The sequence below is a fragment of the Pezoporus occidentalis genome, unplaced genomic scaffold (assembly GCF_034315485.1).
Source record: "Pezoporus occidentalis ecotype Australia unplaced genomic scaffold, CSIRO_AGI_Poc_V1 ctg10, whole genome shotgun sequence".
NCBI classification, from domain to species: Eukaryota; Metazoa; Chordata; class Aves; order Psittaciformes; family Psittacidae; genus Pezoporus; species Pezoporus occidentalis.
In genome coordinates this window covers 7,395,094-7,415,497 of record NW_026912779.1, presented here as the reverse complement: position 1 = coordinate 7,415,497, position 20,404 = coordinate 7,395,094, and the positions used below count along the sequence as shown (strand labels likewise).

General features: G+C 38.3%; 1 protein-coding gene and 1 long non-coding RNA gene across 2 annotated transcripts in view; both read left to right on the top strand.

The window, feature by feature from the left end:
- Positions 1-19,498, top strand: part of TASP1 (taspase 1) — an 85,535-nt gene extending 66,037 nt beyond the window's left edge. Inside the window, 3 exon segments of the mRNA XM_062610827.1 lie at positions 164-274; positions 5,310-5,383; positions 18,007-19,498. Of these exon segments, the coding sequence (XP_062466811.1) occupies positions 164-274; positions 5,310-5,383; positions 18,007-18,099 (278 nt within the window). The 3' untranslated portion in view covers positions 18,100-19,498.
- LOC134159686 (uncharacterized) lies at positions 8,904-10,706 on the top strand. Its single transcript, XR_009963257.1, has 3 exons — positions 8,904-9,158; positions 9,722-9,942; positions 10,596-10,706. It is a non-coding gene; the product is annotated as an uncharacterized LOC134159686 (long non-coding RNA).
- Positions 19,499-20,404: the final 906 nt, after the last annotated feature.

The following is a 20,404-nucleotide window of genomic DNA, read 5'->3' as shown; positions in this document are numbered from 1 at the left end:
TGAAAAGCTGATGCTTTTGTAGAAGCATTGGTTGATCTGACAGTCTTTTCAACCCTTGGTGACAACATTAAAGGGGAAAGACAAGAAAGTCAATTAAAAAACAAACAAACAAACCAACCCCTATTCCTATTCCATATAATTCTCCCCAACAATTTCTACCTAGGTTCACCTTTTCTTGCCAATGAAGATGGTGTACTCGGAGGTGTGATAGTTCTTCGGTCGTGCAGGTGTTCAGCAGAGCCTGAATCGTCACAGGAAAAGCCAACTTTACTAGGTAAGAAATTCTTACTCATTTTTAGCTTGAGCTAGGTGCTAAATCAGAGTGAAAGATGAAATAAGAACTGTCTGTGCATGTTTATCATTGTTCAGAAGCCACAGAGAAAACACACACAATTGACATTGTTTGAGATAATAAAACTAGAAAGTGAAATAGTATTTGCTTTGTTTGTTCTCTGAAACTGTGGAAAAGAGCATTCTTTCTGACTCACTATTTCTAAGCAGAACTGTGATTCAGAGGGTTGTGTGGGATCCTCCTAAGACCATGACAGAGAAATAACGGCTGCCTGTGGCGAGGCAGGGTATGTTCCTCAGAGGAAAACCATTGCATTTTTACTTGAGGGCAATGCATATGACTGTTTACTGCTTCTCAGTGGTTTATATGCTAAACATGCTATCTAAAAAGTTATTTGTTCCTCCTAATTGCAGGACAAAATGTGAAAAATTGGAGGATACATTTAAAATGCAGAGGGGAAGTTGTTTTGTGGCTAGAAACTTCTTGTTACGCCCAGAAAAATCTGTTCAAATTAAGGCACAGTTCCTGTTTGCATATGCAGACATCAGGAATACTTGCTGTTTATATTGAGATCAGCAGAAAACTACTTCACCTCCTATTTTACCTCCATCAGTAGCTGACTGGTTAAAAAGGCTCTGAGCTCTGCAGCTCTTCAGCCCTGTTTATGTCCTAGAAATAAGATCCTCATATGGCTTGCTGCTTACAGCAGAGCAAGTGTATTATAGGAAACCATCATGTGGTTTATCTTAGAGAAGCAGCTAGGAAACCAAAGGCTGTAGACCACTAGCCGAGGTTGGTGGAAATGCAACCCAGAGACAGTAAGGCCCATGTTCCTCTTTGAAGGCAGGGATTTGGGACTGGGGGCATATGAATTACTTCAACGTGACACTTGTACCATCTCCTTTTGTGTGGTGCTCCTCAGATGTGGACATATGTGTCTTGTCGTGCTTATGTAGTGGGTCACACGGACCTGTCTAATATATATTATGCTATGAGAATTAAAGGTTTTATTCCTTTGTATAATCATCTGCTTTATGATTGTTTCCCCAAGTGTTTCATGAACTACTGTCATCATAAATTCCAAGTATGAGTTACAGATTGAAAGTAGCTTTCATGTCTTTTAAGATCTGAGATGACAAATTTGATCATCTGCCTTAACTTTTTGTATTAAGGCATGGTTATAGCATCTTACCTGGTAATTCTTAAATTGCATGGTTTCTTTTTGATTTACAGGCTATTATTTAGAATGACACCTCACCTTTGTTTTAATTTAGTACTACTTCAGTCCCACTATATCCTAGTATTTTGTCACCAGTGTTTGCCTGCTTACAGCCAGCTTGGAATAGCAGACAGAGTGTGTGCTAAAGGTGAGCTGATGGATATAGTCATCATAATCCAGTATGTGGCTGTTCAGTGACTTCCAGGATGTTAGGGTCAAGTTATTACAGTTGTACAGGATGAGGTGTATGTTGTATTTCAGGTCTTTGTTCATATTACACCTTGCTGGTTTGCATTACAAGAATCTTTAAATATCAGAAACTACTTAGTGTTGATCAACTTGAGCCTGACTGTATTCCCGCTTTCCAGTTGTTTAATAAGTAATTTAGCTCAATCCAGTTAATAACATTCATGTTTCTCTACCTAACAGTTGAAATTTATGTGTTCCTTAAGCTTTTGGTCAACATCTCATGTTACCCAAAAGAGTTTCATTTACATCTTTTGCTATTCCAAAGAACCAGAGATTTGAGAGGTGAGGCCTTACAGTTTTGATGGGTCTGAGGTTGTCCTCATGGACAACAGAAGAATTTTGGAAGGCTTTGGATGGGAAACGTTTTAGGAATAGCTTTTGTATGTTACATTTTTTTGGATTTATTACTTGAATAGCTTGTCTTTATGAAGAAGTAGACTATCAAAGAAACTTTGTCAATCATCTTTCAATCATTTGAAAACCAAGACTGTCTAATCCAGACTCCAGAATCAGGGCATGGGTTTCTGAACAAACAGAGAATGTTGTAAATTGGATTTACAGTTTTCAGATTGAAGAATGGAATAATTGTGGCATTAATCTAATGGAAAAGCATCCTACAATATAAATTCTATCCCTAAACAAGAGTTAAATAACTGAAATACAAGCTTGATTGAATAAGAACAAACAAGATCAACTTAACCTTTAATTTCTGATGCTTGGAAGCGAGAGAATTATTTCTACTCATTTAATGTTTGGTATTCATGTAAGGAAACATTCCTATTGAGGAAGTTTTGATATTTTTTCCTCAAAAATTAAGGAAATCCTGATATATTGTACAACATAAATAACGACTCTTTGTGCATTGATCTTTGGTTTTCTTTCCACTGAAATAGGATTCATATAGGACAGCTTATTCTAAAGATATTTTTTCTGTACCACAGAAATTTCCTGCCTTATAGCGCACGCTGAGTTAACGTATAATTAAACATATGTAGTATTTGTGGTGTTTGGACTTAAAATAAGTTGCATAACACTGAAGAACATGGAGTGTAGAATAATGAAATCTCATGTCTTTGTTGCAGGGATGTTTTGTGGGTTATTTTTTAAGTAATGAAACGAATTGCAAGAAAGTGATTTATGAAATGGTTGAAAATATGTGAAATGTCTTCAGAGAAGTATGTAGTTTAGGCTTTTCATTGAAATTCCACTACTTGTGATAGGTAGCAGTAACCATGTTTCATGCTAGAACATGCCACGGTTGGTGTACTATTTAGAAGGAAAAAGTTGTTAAAAGCATATGCCTAGAGTTATAGAAGGCAGGGAAACAGTATTTTGAGGGTATTTGGCCAACTTCTCAAAATAGATAAGATTGTCTACAAAAAATAAATGCTTTCACTGACAGTTGAACCTTTAGGGTGTTAGGGAGAGATCGGCCTCATCGACCACAGCTACGTTGCACTAAATGTTTCACTCTGAAAGCTTTGACTAACCTTTGGCAATATCAGTCATGCATGGGGGAGCAAAGCACATACCTGAATGAAGTTCATTTTTCTTTTATGATGATATCTACATATCTGTCAGAATCTTCACGTCTTGCCGGGACTGTCTAAACTTTGATCTTCTGCTCTGGGTTAATTGCTATGCAAGGATAAATGGTTCAAAGGATAAGCACACTCAGCATGTTGTGACCTTCTGCAACCATATTAAAGGAATGTGAGGAATAGGAATGAATAAGAGTTTTAAAACCATCTAATGATGCTTTTTGCAGTCTGTGAAAATCTCTTTGTAAAGAAATACATGGAAATAGCTTTTCATGGCATCTTGTGTAATTCATGTAAGACTGCTCCTGTAATCCAGAGGAAACATTTATACCTCAGTACAATTTTTTTAAACCTCTTGCAGTACTCTATGAAACACCCTGAATTCTGATCAGCTACTGTTTGTCTGCCCTCCCTTCCCAAGTATGTACTTAATGGACACAAAGAACGCTGTGACATAGAGCAGGAAGAATACAGTGTGGTGTTTATAAAGCTCCACTGGATGGAAGCCTAACATATGAATAATGTGCTCATTGCCTGAATTTTGTGTTGCAGCTGAGTAGGAGTGTGTGTGCATATATAAAGATGCTTATGTATATATCAGGGAGTTAAAGATCAATGTGATGGGCTACTTAAGCAATTGATAAATTGGGACGCTTTCAAACTTCAGAACACCACCTTACTGGAATAACATGCACTAACAATACATATTAGCAGTGGTTGGTTTCCTTAATGATTATCACTACAAACACAACACTTGGTTGTGTTTTTATATCCTAATTATCCTATATTTATATCCTAATATAGGATATGTATCCTAATGGATACACTAGGATGCGTTAAATTATATAGGGCATTATATCCTAAATTATCTCTGAGTATAGAGTACCAGATTGTGTGTAGCTAGTGCTATAAGCAAAAGTGATCAGATCTGAGAGTGCTTTGATAGGGAAGCCAAAATCAAAATGGTCTCATTTCTTCTCCGTCTTTCTTTCCTCTCTTAAATTTGGTGTTCTGTGCCCTCTCCCCAAAGAAAGTGGGTGATTGCATATGGTCTTGATGTTATTTAGCATACTGTTGGGACTAAGTCTTGCACTAATTTTGCCAGGTATCTTCCTTGCTTATCGTGCTGTGTTATTCTGCTTCCAGCAGTCATCTCTCCTGCTTTTTCTGCAGGATTATTTTACTTTCACCAGATGCATTTCCTGCCTGTTCTGTATCTTCAGTTCTCATTGTTCTACATGTTTTCCTGTGTCCTACTTGTGCAGCTAAATCACAAACCTCCATTAACCCATTGGTAGTTAGTACATGTTATGTATCAGTTATATAAAAAAATGCTTGTTACTGGTTATTCTGTTGATAGTGTTACAATTCTACAGAATCCTTGTGCACTGCCTGCATTTATGCTACTGTAGTGTGCTCTTGTCTGTGTTCAAGGCAAGCGAAAGCAAATTATATCTGCTTTTTCTTAATGGGTGGAACAGGCCTCTGCTTCAAGTGTTAGTCGCATCTTTTAAACGTAGTTGTAGTTGATGTATTTCTCATCTTGGAGGCTCCATATTGTTGAAGAAACATTCTTATTCTGGATATTAGTTCTGCAGTGTGTGACTGCAAATGGTGAAGGAAAGTCTTGTTTATTTGATAGCTGTTTCTTTTGAGATAAAATTAACCTGGTAAGTAGGTTTTGTTCTTTTTTTTTTTGTCCTTTCCCAAACTATTTTAAGCTATATATACATATATAGATATAAGGAAGAAATTCTCTACTGTTAGAGTTCTGAGGCACTGGAATGGGTTGCCCAGGGAGGCTGTGAGTGCTCCATCCCTGGCGGTGTTCAAGGCCAGGTTGGACAGAGCCCTGGGTGGAATGGTTTAGTGTGAGGTATCCTTGCCTATGGCAGGAGGGTTGGAACTGGATGATTCTGTGATTCTATATATGTTTCTCAAGATTCCATTTTTGTTAAGCTACATCTTGTATATTTAATCAATACATTTTTTGTGACTTCTTTTACAGTGGAATTTCTGTGGAGCCATACAACAGAGAGCATGTGTGTAGGATACATGTCTGCACAGGATGGCAAAGCTAAGGTAAGCCGTGAGGGTTAGGTTGTAATATAGTAGAGTGAGGGCAAAAGCTAAGGAGAATATGAAATAATGAAATATATAAGAAATTTCTGTCTATAAGAGAATGGAAAAAGTAATGGTGGCATAAGCAGTTAAATGTATTGATTGGGCATTTCTAATTCCTTTTTTTAAATTGCAGCAGTTAACAAACCGATGCTAACATACGTGTTACGTCAAAAAAAGGTGCCACAAACACATGTCCATTTCCTCTGCTAACAAGTAATTATATTAGAGTAACTTTATCCAGCTTGATTCAGTGATACTGGCTATTTAGGGTGCAGTGATATTTTTCTGTGAGCATGTCTTCCTTAGAGAAAGCTATTGCACCATCAAGGAAAAATGGAGAGGATGTGAAACAAACTTAAAGCTGGTTCCTAAAATAGCCTCTGTGATAAATATTTTGGATATTGATGTCCATTTACAGTCTTTTGGAGCCTAATAATTTCTTTCTTTTTTTTAATGAGAGAAATAATATGTCAAAATTGGGCTTGGCAATGGAGACCTGGAGAAGTCCTTACTGTCAAGATGAAAGAGTAGGATTAACCAAGAGGATGAGCCACCTCTTCTTAGGCACATAGCATTGAAGGGAGAAAAGGCTTGTATTGCAGTGCAGCAATGAAAGCATTTTGGAGAGGTGTTTGGACGATGAGGGTGAACATGGGAGAAGCTGCAAGCAGAAACAGGATCATGATTTCTGTAGCTGTTTATACATGTAGAGCTGTAAATATTCAAGACTGAGAGTGGACAATCAGAGCTAGTTAAAAGAACTGACAAAAGTGGGGGGGGGAATAAGAAGGCAGCACCCCAGTATAGTTAATCAGGGAAGTGGAGGTATTCCCTGGAATACTTGCATGCCTTAAAGGAGAAGATGACAGTAAGCAAGTTTATACCAGGAGATAAGCCCAAGACACACACCCAGCATTTTGATGGAAAGATGACTATTAAAGCCTGGAAAAGGAAGGGATTTGAGGGCCTGGATTTGTTGACTTTCTTCAGAGGCGGCTCCTTATGTATTTGCTGAAGGAGAAAGTTTAGTCATTAGGAGACTACAAAATTCACTTCTTTCCTTTTTTCCTTCTTCCGGTATCCCATTTAAGTATGATGGAGGGTATGAACAAGATAATAAGAAAACGTACAAAAGAAGGAAATTGACATCAGATATTTCAAACAGCAAGGATGGTGTAACATGCTGGTTAAAGCAGTGGGAATGGATGAGTTCATTCTCTAGGAGTAAAATGTGTAGAAAAAAAAGACAAGAATGCTCCAGAAGGAAGAGGAAGATAAAAAGCAGCTGGTGAAGGAAGTGCTGGTAGAAGTGCTAGTCAAGTACTCACTTTCATGGCTTACATAGAGTTCTTTCCAGTTAATTATCCATGGAATAGAATGTGGTTTCACTTCTTTCCTTAATATTTATTTCAGGTTTATTAGAAAAGAAACCAAAGTCAAATTAAAAGTACAGACTGGACTGAGTGGAACTGCAGCAAGCTCAGCTGCAGATGTTCTACTACTCACTAGTTAGCTTTAAAATCATTATCTTCTGTTTGCAGTGAAAGGAGGATTCCTAGAATGCACAATGTTAAATTATTCCAGCGTGCACACCTGCCTCTGACTTACACGGAAGGCTCAAATGTCTCTTCCTGTATTATCTAATTAATAACTAAATGCTAAATATCAAATCTGTCTGCTAATGGGTACTAGCATGACACTGCCCAGAGATGTTTTCCTACTCACAGTTGCAACACTTGACATCTGGTATGCATTGTTTTCGTACTGCTGGTAACTTCTCCAGCTGGTAATCTTGATTGCGCTGACAGACACAGCTGCTCTTCTTGGTTCACTTTTAAATTATGTTTTTGACCTTCATTGAAGAGTTAATCCCCCTCCCTTTCTTCCTCCTTTGAGTCTGTGGCCACAAATGCTTTCCAGAGAAAAACCGCAAACGCTTTTGCTGCTGACTTCTATTGATCAAAAAAAGTCTTCTGTCATAAAAGCTGGAATTTTATTCTGCTACAGCTAGGACTAAGTTATAGATGGAAAACTGGGCTTGAAATAGAACACAATGTATTGCAAGTAGAAAAAAAAAAGAAAATCCCTTTTCTTTAACAGAGTGACTGTTTTGGTACAGATAATTTTGAGTGCTTGCCATGAAATGATGGTATAAGAATTCATGAAAGTATAAAATATAACTTGTTTATGAGTTCATAGCAAAATGATCAGGCAGCAGCTTGTAAGGAAACATCTTGCTTTCCTGTTTTCCTAGGGTGGTAAAGAGCTTCAGTTTTTTATTTCTTTCATCATTCAAGGACTCAAGTTTTATTCTTAAACCAAGGGATTGTCACAGTGGGTGATTTTGGGCTGCTTTAATTTGATGAACATGAAAACATATTTTTATAGCAAGACTTTTAGAAAGTGAGAAGCTTGAATGTCTACTGTTACAAATTGGACTAATATTAGAATCATAATTATATAAAGTGGTACATACTAAGGAAAAAAGGATCCTGCATTTCAATCTCATTGTGGTTCTTTGTGTGTTGGAGGTTAATGCATTTCACAATAGGACCTAGCAAATGGTGATTCTGAACCCCAGATGAAGGTTGTGGAGATACAGGAGGCCTTTCTTAGACACTTACAAGCTGGATACCAGCTTACCTAGATGACACGGGTATGCTTGAGAGGTGGAAACATAATTAAATATCAGCAACTCCTTAAAAAGAACAGTGGCACAGGGAAGTGGAATTGGAGGCTTGAAATGGTTTGTACATCCTGACCTGCCAGTGCTTCTGGCTTCTAGCACTGTGAGCTCTCCAAGTACTGATTTGGAAGTATCCTTGCAGCAGGGGTTTATTTCCTCCCAGTTTTGGGAAAGGTTGGGTTTTGCAGCCGACCGCTCACCTCCAAACCAGGCTGCCTGAATGCTAACTCACCAGCATAAAATGGCTGAGCCTGCAAGAGCTGTGGAACAGTTCTGCCCTGTGACTAATAATTGCTTGATTTAAAGCATACTTTCTGGAAAGGTGTCCAGTCTTTTTTTGGAAAGCCAGATGCCTGGAAAAGTCACCGTTTCCTGTTGAATGTTGGTTTAAAATGGTTGGTTGAACGGTACTTTAAAAATACCATGGAAGCTTGCCAGATGAACTAAGTTCACACCTTAATGCTGACAAGTCATCTCTGGTGGTGTGTCATTACTTGCCTTGAGCTCACTCTCAAAGCTGGAAGTTTATCAGCTCCTCCACCACTGATACCACTGGCAATGTCATCTTCACTACCTGCACAATGGATAGCCCATTGACTTCCCTCTTATTCTTATGTCCTTGAACCCTTACATCACTGCCATAAGCAACTAATCAAGGTATAACCTTGCTGGTTCAACTGTAGTCTTCATCCCTCGTGACATAAGCAGTTTCATAATCATTCAGTGACACTGTTTGTCACATATTGCATAGGGAAAGAAACAAACCTTTTGTCTGAACAGCTTTTTTTCTATATACTTCTTGGAACTAACCCGCACTTCCTATTGCTGCAACTTACCCAGGCTGGATACTGGAGCCTCAGCTATGTTGAGCTTAAGGGATAGATGCACTCTGTTTTAGAAGTTGCCTGTCCCAGTGTTCCTGAAGCAATACCATGATAGATTGTTTCAACAATAGCCTTGGTCTTGGGGAGATCAATGGGTTTCCCAAGTTCCCCTGAAGCAAGTTCCTGCATTGCCATATACATGATGGTACAATTGTCATGTAAGGTGTGTCGTGATTTAAGCCCAGGCTGTAAATCAGAACCAAGCAGCCCTCTTGCTCACTCCCCCCTTCTCTCAACCCCCCTCCCCCCCCCGCCTCTGGTCCCAGAGGGACAGGGGGAGAATCAAAAGAATGTAACTCCCACAGGTTAAGACCAGCTCACTAACTAAGGTATAACACAAACCAATGCTGCTACCACCAATAATAATAAAGATAAAGGAAATAACCAGGGAAGAGGATACAATGCCACCCATCAATACTCAGCCCGACTGAGCAGTGAGCCAGCCCTTCTGGGTACCTCCTAATTACATCCCGGGCATGACGTGCTGTGGTATGGAATACCTCTTTGGTCAGTTTGTGTCAGGTGTCCTGTCTCTGCTTCCTCCTGGCTTCCCCTCCTCCCTGGCAGAGCATGAGACTCAGAAAGTCCTTGGCCAGACTAAACACTTGAGCAGTAACTAAAACCATCAGTGTTATCAGTGCTGTTCCCAGGCCAAAAGTCAAAAACACAGCACTGCACCAGCAGGGAAGAAGAAGGAGAAAAATGCTACTGCTGAACCCAGGACAGGTGATACTCAGCTCTTTGTAGCTGTAAGTGAGGCTGTTAAACTATTCTAAGCTGCTGTGGAAGTTTCTGGCTGTGGCCATGAGAATGGATAGGAAATTCTAGTCTGTGGACTTCCTCTGCACTTACCCAGCTCCTTTTGTAGCAGTAATTGCTTAATCAGCAAAGGTCAAGACTTCCAGATTGAGGGACTGGGAGTTTAAATAACTTCATGAACTGGGGAGGTATGTTTTTTTTCTTTTATGTTATTTTGATGTTGACTCATTAATTACTTGATATGAATTCCAGATCTTTGATAAGCAGTTCACTCTTTTAGATTCCCTGTCCAAACTGTCTCCTGTTTCTGAGACACTAGTCCTCAGAGTAACCTTCCAGATGTTTTTTTTTATGGATCCATAATAGATCCAACAGCTGATCATAGCATTGGCTAAGTAGGTCATCCTGTAATCAGAGCTCTGACCTCTTTGAAGATACTCTGGCAGCTTTCAGATAATCAGTTCCTATTTTCCTGAACTGATTAGGCTACATTCTGAGAGCTGAAGCATTTTTCTTATCACTGGTGGGAAAACATCTGTATTCTGATGACTAGAGTGTTGCTTCTTGGAGCTCTGTCCATACTGCCATGGGTGATGTGCGATATTTAAGCCCTTAAAGGCTGATATAGCATTTGGTAGAACAGTTTGCATGGAGGGATTTGAGACCTTCCACCATGTAATTTGGGAGGGGGAGAAATAACTCCTGAAATTCACCCATAATGTGATTTTAGATATAAACAGAGAATGGGATGGAAGGGAGGTTAGTAGGTAGGTTAAAAATTAAATGACTCCTCTTAGTTAAATAGTCTTCGTATCTTCTTGTTCCTTGTCTGCTTGCTCAGTGGAGGATGCTGCAAAGGAAAAGAAGTTCTCCCATCTCAAGTGACAGTTCAGTGTATGCCTGCAATGTGAATTCACATACCAGCTGCATCTCTTGAAGGTTCTGGTTATGGGTAGGCAGCCTTTCTTTGATTTAATGTTGTATATCTGTGCATAATCAAGCAGGAGCCCTTTTATCTCAGGCAGGGTCTGCAGAGTATTTGATCAGTCAAGGCCCACAGTATTTTGTGTGCGAAAAGTCTAAGTAGGCAGGATGTGCCAAAGAACTTCTTTTTCCTGGATCTCCCACATGTCTTGCATTATCTTAGTGATTGAGAGTAGTTGGTGGATGATGTTTTGGCTTGAAAATAGGTACTTCCTCACTGTGTTTTCACTAGTGTTTGAAGTCAGAGTGCTTTCTTTGCAGGAAAAGACCCAGTCTCAATACCAACAATGTGCAGGTTTGGTCCTGTGTTACGTGTAGGTATTTGACATATTTTTCAGCTCGCTATGATTCTTAGCATGTATAAATGTACTATATGATCTGCGTATACATGTTCTAACTTTTGCAATTGTTGTAGATCTTGCAGTACTTTTGAGATATCCTTGTAGTTCAGCTTTATAGGTTTTAGTTTGTGTAACAGCTACATGATCTAGACAACACGTCTCTAAAAATCTAGTTGTAATATCGAATGTGATCCAATTCAGTTGCCAGTTTAAATCTCTCTTTTGGCAGATATTTGGTTCTTACAAATTACTCATCTTTATGTTGTGACAGGTTTTAATACTTCAAAGCTACATATGCCATCCTTTCCATTTTCTAATGAACCAAATTCAAGTTGCTTTGTTAAGATACAGAGTAACAGTAGTGAAGAGTGTTGCATATTGGTGTGCTTGAAAACCTCCATCAGCAACAGCTGCTGTCTACACCAAATGTTGTGGTTGCAAGATGCAGAGGCTTATCTTTGAGGGTTAATTTCATTTTCCAGTTTGAGGAAACAGTGGACAGGGAGACCATTTCCAGTTCACTTTTCCTGTTGAGATGTGTTGTAATCAGATTTATTCACCTTTACTAATGCTGCAAAATGCTTTACTAACAGTAGCAAAATTACTGCCCTCTGTGTTTGAAGTGACACATGTGACAAACAGATTGTAGTGATTCTTGCTGGTTTTCTGATGATGGGCTTCTGTGTCTTACTTTGTGAGTTAAAGGTCTATGAAAGCCCTTTGTCAGGATAGGGGCAGTTATCCAGTGCTTATTGGGTGAAGAAACACATCTTGGAAGAATCCTAATTCTAATTTGAAAATTACTGGAAAAATTTACTGAGCCTGTTTAGTTAACAGAAATACTAAGTCAAATAATTCAGTCTTTCATTTCAGACTACAGAGACAGTCTTTTAACTTCATGAGACAGGAAAAGTATATGTCACTGTTAACTTTTTTTTGTTGTTTCTTTAATTGGACTCTTGTCTGGAGACTGGGGAGTCATTCAAATTTTCACTTGAAAAGGACTCTGCATACAGTAAAGCGTCCAGTTCCCTCATAAAAATAAGGTATTTATATTTGTTGGAAATAACCTTTAGTGCTAAGATACCAGTTAAAATACTTGGCTCATAGACCTTCATGGAAATTATGGGCTCTGAGATGGGCAGATAAGTTTTGGTTTTGGGGTTGATTTCTTGCATAAAGCCAGTAGTTCTGGAGCTCTCCTCATTTTTGGCCAACATTTTAAAATGGAGCAGAGAAAATGGGGTTGTGTATCCAAGGCATGCAAATATCAATGAGATAACCTCACCTGGCACCTGCAGTTCAGAATGGTAGAAATTCCATTTTAAGACATATGGCAGTGTTTCAGAATACCCAAAAGCTTGGGATGCTGAGTTTAAAAGGTGATCAGTTGGTACATGGCTTCTGACTATCTAAATACATGTATGAATGATTTAGAGAGGTGAAAATGCTTTAGTTTTTACCTTTTTAAAAAAAACTATATTTTTATAATGCTTTATATTGTTATTTTTAGATATGTGTATAGTATACATATATATACGCATATATATACGTATGTATATATGTATACATATATATACACACATATATAGTATACATATATATTACGAGTATATAGTAATAACTTTAACCCGTAAAATGAATTTGAGCTTGGAAAACTGTTAGATTCCTGAGCAACCTTTACATAGAATCAGTATTTTCAGTGCCTGAGAGACAGAAGCTGTCAGTAGATGTATCCTTGTTTCTTTTGCCAACAAGGACAATCATTCTGGAGCCCCTCTTTTTCTCTTCCCATCTTCTCTCTCATTTCCATCCCTGCCTCCCCAACCCCCTTTTTTATTTTCTTCTTCTTTATTAAGATTTCACCAAACAAGTTGCACATGGGATATTCTGATAGCAGCATTATCAGTATTTTGCAGAGCACTGTCTCCTGTCATGTGGCAGGTGTACATTCCAACCGTGTTGGAGGACAGCTTCCCGGGACACAGAGCAGCAGAAGATGGCTGTTGCTGCCAAAATGGGCTATTACTGCCTAGAGAACAAATGAGATAGTGTGTCCTGGTGGTTCTCATGGTGGAAGCATGTACCCAGTTAGAATGCTGCACATTTTGAAAGAATATATGGATTTGGTGGAGTAATGTTCCAAAAAGCAATTTCATTGAGTGTATGATGTCCTTGGTCTTTCATTATATTTCATCTCAAAAGTGTAATGGATGGAAAAAGTTTGTTTTATAAATTACTCTGTCTAAAGCACATCCTGAGCATGTAATAAGAAAGCTAAACACATGAAATACTCGCTAGATTTGCCGAAGAACTGAATGTGCTGCCATCTGGTAGTTGTACTTTGTCCTCTTGGCAGCATTTAATTGACTTCAGTTTTCTCATGCAGCACTGTCTGTCTCTTGGCTTACACTTTATACTCAGTTTACATGGTATTTATGCTTTTAATGAAAAAACAAAGCTGTTGTGACAAACTGATATTTTTATGTGAATAAAAGGAGGCTGGCTCTTTAGAGACTTAAAAAAATAAAATCTTTTTGATATTAGTTGTTCTCAAGGTTATTCCAGAAAATCTTTGCCTGAGACATGAAGTAAGTCTTGGCATAACTTGTATTTGTTTTGCTGGGGTTTTTTAAAGGTATGTTAAAAATACATAACTTAAAAGGTAGATCAAATGTTCCTGACAAAAAGATGAAACCCTGTATTGTCCCTATAGCAGTTAATGCTTATTCCAGGGTAGAAAGACCTGTTAGTTTTGGACTTGAAGGGTAATGGGAAACTTTCCAGTATGCATCAAAAAGGGCTGAGAGATAGTAACATTCCATGGGCAGTGTCTGCAGCACTGGGGTTGAGGGAGTTAGTTGCTCAATGGTTTTGGTTTGGTTAGGAGGGAAAGAAGGAAACGTGTGTTTGGATGACAAGCGCATGGAGCAAGAATCAGTGTCTGAAGTTGGTTAGCTTGTTTTTCCTGTATGGGAAGTAAAATCAAGTATGTAATCTTGACTTTTTTTCCTTTTGGACTGTGGGCATAACGTCCCTCCTTTAAGCTGCAGACACAGATCTGTGGTGATTAACTGGTTTCCTACCTGTCAGGACATCTGCTCGTACTAGGCCCTCACAAACCTCACTGTTCTCTAGGAAAGCAAATGAAATAAGAATATTCTCCGGGATGGTGAAATTTCTCTGTATGGAGCTGCAGATGCAGGTAGCCCTGTCATTCTTAATCTACCTTTCCTTGGCATATGGTTTCCTCAGAGAAACTTCCATGAAGCTGAGCAGAGGATTAATACAGGAAAACTCTTCTGTTTTTGTGCTCTCAGGCACAATTTCCCCCAGGTGTGGGTTCATTCAACTTCTCAAGCTGAAAGACTGAGCAATTAAAATTCAATTCAGAGCTTTCCAGCGTTGTTCTTTGTTTGTTTGGGTTTTATTGTTATACTTTAAAAACCTATACCTAATCCACAATCTGGACTCAATGTAAAGTATGATGTTGGGATATAAAAATGTGACAGACTCTACAAAGAAGTTCTGTGGTTGTGTTTAAAAATAATTCATGTTCTTTGATCTTTCTTTTTCTTTACTGGAGATTGTTCTTAGGGCTAAGAACAAGGAGGATATAGCTGTAGGAGTTCATTTGGGAGTTTATCTGAAGTTGTCTTGACATTGCAGTGTTATCCTTTCGTATTACTGATTAGGTAGCATATTTTAAACACTATCATCTTAGATCTGTCTTGCTGTTGTTCTGCATAAGGCAGCCGTTGGTGAAAGAGGTAAGAAGTAGTCAGTGTAAAACAGCATCCTTATTTGCTCCATCATATAAAGTATGCAGATGACCAGGATGCACGTAAAGGCTTTAAGAAAGGTTTTGTTGTATGTGGTTTGGGTGTTTCTGTAAATGGAAATTTACAGGTGGCAATGTATAGTGGTTTGGGGTCTTTTGTATGGGAAACATGGTTTTCCTTTTATAGGAAATGAGTTTTTGTAGAGGAAATGTGTTTTGGACAGCCTATTGAAGCCTAGCTCCTTGATAATATATTGATAGATATTGTCTATCTGCTTATCCCTCTTGCATATTTTCCTTTCCTTGCTCAAAACCTTATTAGAATATGATGTTAACTAAGTTTTTAAAATAACAGGATCTGTGAATTTTATATGGATTCAATGAAGCCTCACATTTTGCTCCTGCAATTACATAAGGGTCTATTAGACCTTTAACTTTGGGCTGGGGGTAAGTCAAGCCTATGCAGAAGGTCAGTTCATAACTTGGGTCAGAAAACTAATTTACACAGGTCAGGTCTGTTGTAGTTGTAATGAAAAAATTTGATTATAAGATTCATGGCAATCATAACAATATTTCTTCTGTTTCAGTAACAAGTTTCCTATGCCTCTTGGCAGCATCTTGGGGCCTTTGATGCTTTTTCTTGCGTTGCTACAATCATCTGCTAATAATTCTGACTGATCAGTAAATAAGCAATCTCACAACTGATATCTGCCTTCGAGTGGACCACTGGTTTGCTTTAGTTGCAGCATCTCACTAGAAAATCAGTGGCATTGAACAATGCTGCTTTTACATTGGCATCCTTTCCCACTTCTCATTTAGAAATTTTCACGGACCTGGAAAAACCTCTTGGGTCTGTTGGTCATAAAATAAAAAAAACACCTTTCTTCTTCTTGTTTTTCTTCCTTTTTTAATTGTTTTTTCTTTAAACTTACAAACTAACATCTCCAGAAGTTGTTGGTGACATTTTGGGGGAAACTGTAACAGATTTGAAACGAAACTTTTCTTCTTGAAGTGCTCAATCACAGCTATAATTAAAATTGGTCTGAAAGTAGGGAGATGTTCCTGTATCAAGCAGGAAGGCCAGAGATCAAAGTTTTAGCAGTAAAATGAAAACCTTTAAATGTTTTCATTTAAATGCCCCTCTGTGATGTAACTGGAAACAAGACCACCTAAAAGTAGACACCAGGATACCCTTACCAAGAAAAGAATTAAAAGACACTGTCTCCAAGATACAGAATGTCTCTTCAGTGCAACGAATCGCGGGTGCTGTCTCAAATCACTTTCTTCTCAATTGATGCAAGTTATTTTTACCAAACTTTTACAGCTCTACTTTTGCTCACAACCCTTTGCCTCATTGCAAGTTATACACTTTGCAGCACTTAAATCTTTTAAATGGGATAATGTATGTACAGAAACTTAAATATGTGGCTAGCTGCACTTACAGGAAGCCGTAATTTCTAAATGCCAGCAAATTCTGTGTTGTGAGCTTTATATTTTAGCAGGAATAAAGCCTAGTTCCTAATTTAATAATTGCTTGAAAATTATATTTTCTGAGCATTAATGAATCACTTGAAACTTGTAAGTCATGAGGGGAATGAAGGCCAGCACTCCTGCTTTGCTGGTGGGTCACTGCCATTGCCATGTTCTGCCTCAAGCCTGTAGAAATGCTGTTATCAGCCTTATTGCATTTTGGGGTTTCACTGAGGCTCTGAAAATAGGAAATGGTAAAGTCTGTAGAACTTCTGACTCCTTTTGTTGTTCTCATTTAACACTGCTTTAGCCACTTGGCCTATATGAAAGCAATCCATCTATCTGTAAATGGCTTTTGCTGTAGCTCAGAAATCAACAGTGTGGTTGAAAACATAAACAGTTTTCACAGTATAAAAGTGCGTGCATGGGGAGAAAAAAAGTCATTACTTCCAAGTAATTCAGAGTATCTTTTAATTAGTGAATGCCTTTGCCCATCAGTAATAAACGCACCTAGGAATATACAGGATGTTTAACAGATTCTTTTGTGTTGCTGAGTTGCAATAGTAACAAGCTGAATTTGTGTCCACAAACACACATGCCCACATTTTGGCTTTTACTTTCTAGCTTTTACGCTCTGGCTGGAATATTACACAGCCATTTCAAAGGCCTTCTGTTAAAACTTCTTGATGGAAAAGGTGCCTGTTGACAGAAACACAATTGCTCTTTCGGTCCATTTATTTGACAGTTGGCAACAAATATTTTAGATTAAGTCTTTGAGGGGCTTTAGGTGGATGAGCAGGTCGAAGGAGGTGATCCTGCCCCTCTACTCTGCTCTCCTGAGACCTCACCCGGAGTATTGTGTGCAGTTCTGGTGTCCTCAACATAAAAAGGACATGGAACTGTTGGAACAAGTCCAGAGGAGGCCACGAGGATGAGCAGGGGACTGGAGCACCTCCTGTATGAAGACAGGCTGAGGAAGTTGGGGCTGTTCAGCCTGGAGAAGAGAAGGCTGTGTGGAGACCTCATAGCAGCCTAACAGTATCTGAAGGGGGCCTGTAAGGATGCTGGGGAGGGACTCTTCATTAGAGAGTCATGGTTTAGTGTGAGGTGTCCCTGGCCATGGCAGGGGTGTTGGAACTGGATGATCTTAAGGTCCTTTCCAACCCTAACTATTCTATGATTCTATTTTATGAAGAGAAATTTCTTCTTTGCATCCTGATCATTGCAGTTGCTTTGTGCCTTGAAGTGTTAGTTTATCTCTGTCAACTAGATCGTTGTGTTGAAGATTTCTGTAAGATATGTTTTTCTAGACAGTACTAAATTTTTTCATATCACCCTAAGAAACAGACTTATAAACCATGGAATGCCACAGTTTTCTTTTGGCTTCATGCTGGACATTCCTTTCTTCAAGTGCCCTGGGTTATCCAGTTTGTCTTTTCTATGTATCTGTCATGGTCCTTCTCTTCATGTGTTAAACATTAATGCAAAGAAAAAAAGAATCCCAGTTGTTTTCAGCTTTTCAACTTGCTTTGTGCTTTGCCCTCAGACTTCAGTGATGGAACGAACATTGTTCAGTCCTTTGTATTGTAATTGTTCAATACTTTGAAGCTTGCTTTGTGTCCTGCAGAATTATGCCTCTCTTCTCACTCAGTAATACTCTCTCGACTCTTCCACAGACTCACATTTCAAGACTTCCTCCTGGAGCTGTGGCAGGACAGTCCGTGGCAATAGAAGGAGGAGTTTGCCGGCTGGAGAGTCCAGAAAGCTGAACAGCTGATTCCTCCCTTCATTGCAAAGAATGTGAATGACTTTTTTTTGTACAATAAGTTTTTTGTGTTTTAACAGATGTTGGAAATTCTACTCTTTGTTTTATACCTGGTATTGCAACCATGTGCACCATAACTTGAGGCAAGTGCTGCTGTTTCTCACTCTGTGAATGGGGGTGTGTGCATGTTCATTTTTTCCCGAATGAAATAGGAACTCTTCCCAGTTGTGCAAAGATTAAGATTATGTATGATTAATGTTTGCGTTTTCATTGTTTAATGTTTGCAAAATAACTGAAAGCTTAAGAAAAAGGAAATTAATTTAAAGATATGGTCACAATTGTCATTCATGTTCTAAATTAAAAAGTAACGGGCCTTTTATGTGGCTATATCATTATGCAAAAGTTATTATGGTTCCTAAGTTTCTCAGTGGTTTAAGGAAATCCAGAAGTGGTTTCAACATGGGTCGTTTTTTTCCTCCCCAATAAGGAGGACTGTTTTTTTTGTCAAAGAATGGTTTCAGTGAAACAAACTAAAGCAAAATTAAGGCTAGAATTGTTGTTAAATAGTCTTATAGGTCATATCTCTGTTCCCAAACCAAGATGTTAATAGCTTCAAGCTGTATGTATCACAAAAAGCTATATGAAGATAATGTATCGTAATGCAGTCTTTATGTATAATGGAATATTACAATGTAAATAAGAAAACAAAGTTTATGGAAAGATTCGATATTATTCTTCGCTTCTGTTTAAAATCTATTTTTAAGAGAGGTACAGAAATGAACATATTACTGGATGCGAAGTGCAATGTGTATTAAATGGATGCTGGGAGGTCTGATACTAGCTTTCTTACTGATAAATCAACTTCCTGAAGTCCAGCCACAGCATGGGTATTTATATAACTGTGTGTAATATGTATGTACTGTGCATAAATTTACTGTAATTCTTTTTATACCTTCCACAAAACTGCATTATGAAACAATGTAGTCCTTGTCTGCCTTGTGAAGCATTGGCAGCTGAATGGTCATTTGTCACCAGTTCTGATGTATTAGCTGGTTCGCCCGAGTCCTAAAACTGAGTTCTGACATACAATCTTCCATTCAGTACTTTTTTTTCTTCACAGCACTGGCAGCAATGGAAGACACTTGCAGTTAATTCATTGTCCTGATAAGTATGCCAAAGAGAAACTAAAATAGTTCATCTTTTTCCCTGGTGGATATTTGATAACTCTGTTTTCAGAAATAGTGGATGAATAGATACTCAGACTGTATTCGCTTAATCGGGCATTGTACTTGCCTGTTTTGTAACGCTGTGCCTGCCTATAACACACATACTTGACTGATTAAATGGTTACACTGATTGTAGTACCAATCTTTCATGGAAAAGAATCTTAATAAATTTTTTTTAATAGCCTGAGGTCATTTTTCACTATGATGTTATAGCATACATTGAGATATTGTCATCTTTGTGGGGTTTTTTAACTGTGATATCAATGTAGGCCTATAGTTGAGGATATTTCTGTGCAGTTCTGTAAATAATATGAAGCAGGGGCTTTCCATGTCGCAGGCATAATTCTGTGATCTGTCTTGAAATAGTTTATGCTGAGATACCAGACTGGATCCTTCAGTCTGATGAAATGAAGAACTGTACCACGACACTTCAGATGTGTTGCAGCCAAGAAGCTGTGTTGTCACAGCCATTCACAGTGCTCTAACATGCAGCCTTAAGTGATCGTGTGGATGCTTCACTATGTAGTGAGTGAAAAATTGGTTTATACATACCCACATTTGAAAATGGCATTGTTTTGGGAAAAGCTAAGGTAACAGTGTTAGCCTGCTTTCATTCTGAAAGTACTTTTCAGTGTCAATGTCATAGTAACTTTAGCATAAATTCACTCTTTCATGGAATCAAAATGGCTTGTAAAATGTAAATCCATCCATTGTTTCTTCTCCTTCCTTGCTTAATGTCTCTTCATGGAGATTTGGATTCCAGCATCTATTTTTTTCTCCACACTATCTCAATATTTTGTTTGTGTGTACATATACATACATAGATACAAAATCATAACTCAGACAGCAGGTAACATGTTCTGCTTCTACTTTGGTTTTGTATCTATATAATACTCCAATATATTTTTTAACTTATTTTGGTCAAATAAGCCAGGCTTCTTCAGGAAGCTGCATAGGAATTACTGTTTGAAGTGGAGCAGTGTGCCTTTTCATTGCCTGACTTTTCCTCCTTCTGCCTAGGGAGAGGAAAAATGAATAAAAAAGGGATTCTCTTGTCTTGAGAATCCCAGGCAAGGTCCAGAG